Genomic DNA, 6,322 nt, shown 5'->3' with positions numbered 1-6,322 from the left:
CACACAGTGAGGTGTCTGGATGGAGAGCTCAAAAAGTGGGAGTCAGCATTGTTGTCTCCCATATGGCACAGCCCTTTAAAATCTGTAAAATCTCTTAAATGTCTCCTCCACAGGCCCTGCCTTCCTGTCCCCTGGTCCTTCTGAATCACTCGTTGGAGACAGTGGCATCGTTCCTGGCTGCAAGTTGCCTGGGGACAAGGTATGCATTCTGTTTAACCTTGGGGCTTCTAGAGCAGGGCACAGAGAAGGGGCTGAACCTGAGGGCAGGGGACCGTCTGCCCTGAGCTAAGCGGGGTATGTACTTCTCTCCACAGGATGAGTGAGCGGACCACGAGCAACTGGAGCCCAGGCAGCTGGGTGCTAGCGCTGTGCCTGGCCTGGCTGTGGACACGGCTGGCCTCTGCTTCCTTGCAGCCTCCCACAGCCACAGGTTTGGGGAAGGTGGTGAGAGACTAGAGAGGACTTTCCTAGGACATCTGGAGAGCTAGAAGGCACTCCAACCCACCCCACAAAGCAGGCAGATCTCTGGGGCAGAGTAAACTTTGCAGAGGTGACTCCTCTGGCCACTGCCCAGGAAACTGCCCTCTTCTTGCGGCCCAGTCCAGAGAAGGCCTGGGTAGACACATTGGTACTATCCTTTCCAGGGGGAAGGTGCTCTATAGTGAGAGGCCCTCGGTTGAGGCTTAAGTCTAGTCTCCTGGCCTAATTCTGGGGTTTTCCTTCTGGGATGGCTAAAGCCTCTGTAAGCGGATGATCCTCCCCCACGCATTGTAAGCCCTGGGGCCCTTGCCCTCAACCCTGAGAAAGTGGAAGGTGGGGGCTGGTGTGTAACTCCAGCTTTCAAAGAGTCCAAAGAGTCATGAGTGTGGCCTCAGCGGGGTGGGGTGGGGTAGGGAGGTAACACAAAGGTTTCTTCTGCTCTTCTCTCTTTTACCTTTAGATAACTCTCTCTCTCTCTCTCTCTCTCTCTCTCTCTCTCTCTCTCTCTCTCTCTCGTCTGTCTCTCTCTGTCTCTCTGTATGTGTGCATGTTGAAAGTATGAACTGAGCCCGCGCCTCTGTGCTAGGAAACACTACCCCTGAGTTGCATCCCCAGCTTTGGGTATCTCTTAAATGACCTAGGAGGAGAAATTGGGAACCTGCAGCCGGGTGGGAGGGAGGAGAGCAGGTTGGAGGCCTGGGTCTCCTGACCTTTCTTCCCCTGCTGGCCCATTCAGTCCTGGTAAAGCAGGGCACCTGTGAGGTGATCTCCGCGCATCGCTGCTGCAACCGCAACCGCATCGAGGAGCGCTCCCAGACGGTCAAGTGTGCCTGCCTCTCTGGCCAGGTGGCAGGCACTACAAGGGCAAAGCCCTCCTGCGTGGACGGTGAGTGTATGGCCAGGCCCTGCGCAGCCAGGTGGGTAAGGAGGCCCAGAGCAGAGATAAGAAAGTCTGTTTAGGCCTCCCCATCTGCTGAGGATCCAGTTTCATAGCCATCTTGGGGTTTACCTTATCAGTCTCCAGTAATGGAGATCGTCTTGGAGGAGAGGGCAGACATGACCCGCCCTGTGTCCTAGAGGAAGAAAGCTCTGGTTACAGGCCACACACACCTGCCACCTGGTTCACACGCACAGGGATGCATTCCTGCACACTAGTTCCTCGGCCCACATCTTCCTCCAGAGAGGTCCTCTTCTACAAGGCCCCCTCTTATTCCTAGCCTACCTTTGCCTTCTCCTTGGGGTCACATGTGATCCCTCACATTGTACACCCACGTTCCCTCTTTTCTGCCCACACCTGCGTTCCCACGCTCTGACAGCATCTGGATCATCATGCTTACCCTTGCTCGCATGCATGCCAGCTTCTACACTACTGGACGTGGCTTGGACAGCAGTTTGTACGCACTAAGGAAAGCACTGACGGTGGTACCTCTCTGCTAAGGACAGCTGCCTCAGAGTCAGCATCACCTGCCTCCCAGCTTGGTGTCCTTCTGCCTTTTGGGTGTGAGGCAGTGATAAAGTTGATTGGGATAGTCCCCGGCCCTCAGCCTAAGTACAATGCTGCCCCCTTGGACAGCCCAGGTTAGGGGGAAGAGAAGGAAAGGTGGCCATCAAAGCTCAAGCTATGTGGGCAGGTACGCCCCATTCCCGGGCTAGCTGTGCTGTGCTCCCAGAGCGTAGAGCCTCACCTGCCTCCTGCCCCACAGCTGCCATCGTCTTGCAGAAGTGGTGGTGTCAGATGGAACCCTGCCTGCTGGGGGAGGAGTGCAAGGTGCTCCCGGACCTGTCAGGGTGGAGCTGCAGCAGTGGACACAAGGTCAAAACCACCAAGGTATTGAAGTGGGTGCTTCATCCTCCCCTCCTGTTCCCCTTTCACCTGGAGTAGCACAGGGGCCAAGTCCTGGAGGGCCAGGATGGCAGAGCCATGAGATGGGCATGTAACCCATAAGAACACGTTCCAGACAGTCTCCTGAGTCTGTCTCCACTCTAGGCACTGCTGCCAAGGGTGTGGTTTGCCCTTATTGGCAAAGCTGACGTTCTGCCTGCCTTGGCTTTTTCCTCTTTGCTTAGCATGGGTTTACTACTAGAAAATATCAGGCCTTTAAACAGAAAGTAGATGGGACTGGAGAGATGGTTCAGTGGTTAAGAGCACTGTCTGCTCTTCCAGAGGTCCTGAGTTCAATTCCCAGCAACCACATGGTGGCTCCAAACCATCTGTAAAGAGATCTGATGCCCTCCTCTGGTGTGTGGGTATAAATGGAGGCAGAAAGTTGTATATATAATAAATAAATCTTTTAAAAATATAAAAAGAAAGTAGAGTAGGCCCTAGTGGCACACATCTGGAATCTTAGCACTCGCAGGAAGGTCAGGGGTTCAAGGCTAGCCTGGGCTACATATACCTGTCTTAAAAAAACAAAGAGAGAGAGAGAGAGAGAGAGAGAGAGAGAGAGAGAGAGAGAGAGAGCGCCTAAGGGAGGAAAAAGTGGACACCTAAGAAATTCCCTAGGCCACTCAGGGAGGAATTTTTTCTAATATCTGAATTCCAGACCCAGTAACTACTCTGCCTACCACCTCTGCCGCAGACTGTCCCCTGTCACTTACACTCTTCTTAAGGCCATTAACTCCCCGCAGTTCCTACCTGCCCTTCTCTGGTCAAATTGATCTGTCCTCAGTGACAGCAGCCAAGAAGATTATTATCACCATGGCTCGCTGCCTGCCCCACAAAACAGGGGGCAATTAAAATTTAATCAAACTCTTTAGCAGTTCCATGTGTGCCTTGGCTAATTAGTTGCATGTCGTTGTCATCGTCATCTGTGCAAATGAGTGACAGGCCAAGGCAGTGTCTCTGACCCTGTCCCCATTGTGCACAGCAAGAAGGTTAACAAACAGAAGCAAAAACAGGTTCTAGGATTCTGAGAAAAGGGGGGTTATCATAGCACACACAACACTGGTAGCTAGCTACAGCAAGAGACAGTTTCGGGGCTGGAGAGATGGCTCAATGGTTAAGAACACTCTTTCTGAGGACCAAAGTTAATTTCTAGCACCCACACGGCAGCTCACAACTATCTATAACTCAATCCTAAAGGATCCAATACTTTTATGTGGCCTCCCTAGGCACCAGGCACACATGTGGTGCACAGACGTTCATTCAGATACAATACCCATAACACAAAACTTAAAAAAAAAGGGGGGGGGCTGGAGAGCTGGCCCAGTGGTTAAAAGAACTGGCTAGTCTTCCACAGTTCCTAAGTTCAGTTCCCAGCAACCACATGATGACTCACGGCCATCTATAAAGTTGGGTCTGATGCCTTCTTCTGACATACACAAGCAGACAGAGCACTGGCATACAAAAAAATTTTTTTTTCATTAAAAGTAAAGAAAGAAAGAAAAAAAGAAAGAAAGAAAGAAAGAAAGAAAGAAAGAAAGAAAGAAAGAAAGAAAGAAAGAAAAGAAGAGGGTTTGGCTGATTAGAAGGCTGGAAAGCCTGTCTGTAGGCAGCAAAGGGAGACAGACATTCTGAGATGCTTATCAAGACTTGCAAAGTGGGACCCATCACAGAGCTTGGGACATTTGCCATACTGTTACAGGGTAGGGTTTGTGACCTAAAAGGTAGATCACAACCTTTGCAATTTGTGTAGTGACTCAGAAGCAAACAGTGGTGACGCTTGTGCAGCTGATGTCAGCATGGACCACCAGGCCACCGTGTCCAGCTTGGACGGCTTTAGGAGATCAGCAGCAGTGACCTCTAAGTGATTTGCATGACCCAGGGCTCTCTGGCATGCTACAGAGGCTGACTCCCTGTTGATTTCTCTAACCTTCTAACCACTTGCTTTCTAGGTCACACGATAACCCTCGGGGTCATGGCTTAGACAGGACAGTCTGGATTGTCTTGATTGTCTAGATTGAAGAATGGCTTCTGGTCACACCAGCCGGCAGATGTGAGGACTCATTTACCCAGACTTTTAGTCCCATGTGACATCAGACTGGCAAGTTAGTCAAGCTGCTTAGCAGAAACGCTGTATCTTCTGTCACATACTTGAGAAATATGCTCTCTTATGAACAAAGGTAGACACCCGTAATCCTGTTCTTAAGGAATATCTTGTCAAGTTAGGGAGTGGATGACAGACATCAAACAGTTAAAGTGTGTGGTACCCATGGCCTTTGAGCTACCTACCATGGGTATGGTGGGGATGGGTGGAGGGGAGTCTCATTGATCTTTGACTGTCTCCTGATCACAAGACACAAAGTCATGAAGTCCTGCATCCCCGACAAGATGCTAAGATGTTAAAGGAGACACTGTCCTCTGATGCCAAGCCAGGGGAATCTCTTTTGACAGTGCTGGAAAGTAGAGATGAGGTCCAACAACTCCTTAGCCCAGCTCTGTAGAGGCAGGGTGTGTAGCTCACACCCTTTGTTGTCTGAGGGATGGACAGGTCCTTGGGACCGTCCCCACCTGAACTTCATGTGGTTTTTGGTTTTGTTTTTGCTTGTTTTAGTGGATGAGGAAACTGAGTCACAGGGGGATGTGATGGTTTGTCCAAGATCTCACAGTTTGAGCTTCCAAAACTCAAATGCTGAGATTCCAGGCTGTCTTCATAGTAATTTACTGTAGAGAGCGGAACCCTGCAAACACTGTCTAGATAGCAGCAGCATGTTTCTGGGAGATGGGACTTTGATCTCCCATCCACAAAAATCCAGAATCCCTACACACTGCAGAGTGGGGCTACATCTCAGTCCCCCAGATCCAAAAAAGTTCCCATGATAGCCCAGAGGTCACTCGGCCCAGTTGCAGCTGGAGCACTGTGAACTGGCATCCCGTTGCCCTCCGGCATTTCTCTTCTGAGAGCCTCAGCCATCTCCCTAGATAGGTACCTGGAAAGGAGCGAGTTAGGCAGAATACAGCTCAAAGTTGAAGGTCTTCAGGTTGGCCTGATAGATGGCTTGGGAGTAGCATCCTGGCTTACACTCCTCATCAAGGCCCTTAGGGAGTAGGGTGTGTTAGAGACCAGCCTGGACGATGCCCCATCCCTGAAAAGGCAAATCAGGGATAGTTTAGGATGGAGTCTTAGCTTCCCCTATCTCCTTAAGCATTTGACTAAGACTCTGATATCACCCCATCTTGGGGCTTATTTTTGTTTTTGCTAAATGAGATGAGCAGTAATGTTAAGGCAGGCCTCTAACAGTCTCTGCATACAGCAGGGCCACAGGCTAGGGCGCCCATGGAGAGACCAAAGGCGGTCACAGTCTCCTTCCACACTGAAGAGTGGAGGTCGGAGGATAGGTGGAGGGGTTGGCAAATATTTTCTGGAAAGAGCCAGAAAATGAATCTGCTATATTCTGCGGACCACATTGAGTCCTTGTGACATATCCTTTGTTTTGTCTGGTTGTGTTTTAAAAACATTTCAGAACTGTCAATGCCACCTTTAGCTCTAGGGTGGAAGAAACACCTCGTGACCCATTTCAGGTGTTTGTCACCCCTGACACCCAAGGGACAGCTGAAGGCCTGGGATGGCCTCTCAGCCTCCTGGCTTGCCCTCTGGGCCCTAGAAACCTGAGCACAGGGCGAGGGCTGGCTTTGTTTTTCTCCTAATGCTCAGGGAGAGATGGGCAAGTGAATTATTCAGGTTACAAATGAGACAGCTTTGGCGGAGCAGACAGGAAAGCCTGCTTTCCTGGAGGTCGGAAGGCAGGTTCTGCAGGCTGCTTTGGAGCCCAGTGACAGAATGCTGGAAGAAAAGGGGGGCTATCTTGTCCCTCCTTTCTGGCCACTGTCACCATCTTGCTTCATCCCCCCCCCCACTAGCTGTGCCATCCATGTGAGCTGGGGTTGGAATGGGAAGCATGG

At 50.9% G+C, this 6,322-nt stretch overlaps 1 protein-coding gene across 1 annotated transcript in view; it reads left to right on the top strand.

The window, feature by feature from the left end:
* Fam19a3 (family with sequence similarity 19 member A3, C-C motif chemokine like) overlaps nucleotides 1–5,812 on the top strand; it is an 8,830-nt gene extending 3,018 nt beyond the window's left edge. The window contains exons 4-8 of the mRNA XM_026777371.1: nucleotides 114–199; nucleotides 315–430; nucleotides 1,217–1,366; nucleotides 2,184–2,308; nucleotides 4,315–5,812. Coding sequence (XP_026633172.1) covers nucleotides 316–430; nucleotides 1,217–1,366; nucleotides 2,184–2,308; nucleotides 4,315–4,326 — 402 coding nt within the window. The 5' untranslated portion in view covers nucleotides 114–199; nucleotide 315 and the 3' untranslated portion in view covers nucleotides 4,327–5,812. The remainder of the gene's footprint in view (nucleotides 1–113; nucleotides 200–314; nucleotides 431–1,216; nucleotides 1,367–2,183; nucleotides 2,309–4,314) is intronic.
* The last annotated feature ends 510 nt before the right edge of the window (nucleotides 5,813–6,322 follow it).

Source organism: Microtus ochrogaster, unplaced genomic scaffold (genome assembly GCF_000317375.1).
Source record: "Microtus ochrogaster isolate Prairie Vole_2 unplaced genomic scaffold, MicOch1.0 UNK60, whole genome shotgun sequence".
Classification (NCBI taxonomy): Eukaryota; Metazoa; Chordata; class Mammalia; order Rodentia; family Cricetidae; genus Microtus; species Microtus ochrogaster.
This window is presented reverse-complemented; position numbering and strand designations above follow the sequence as displayed.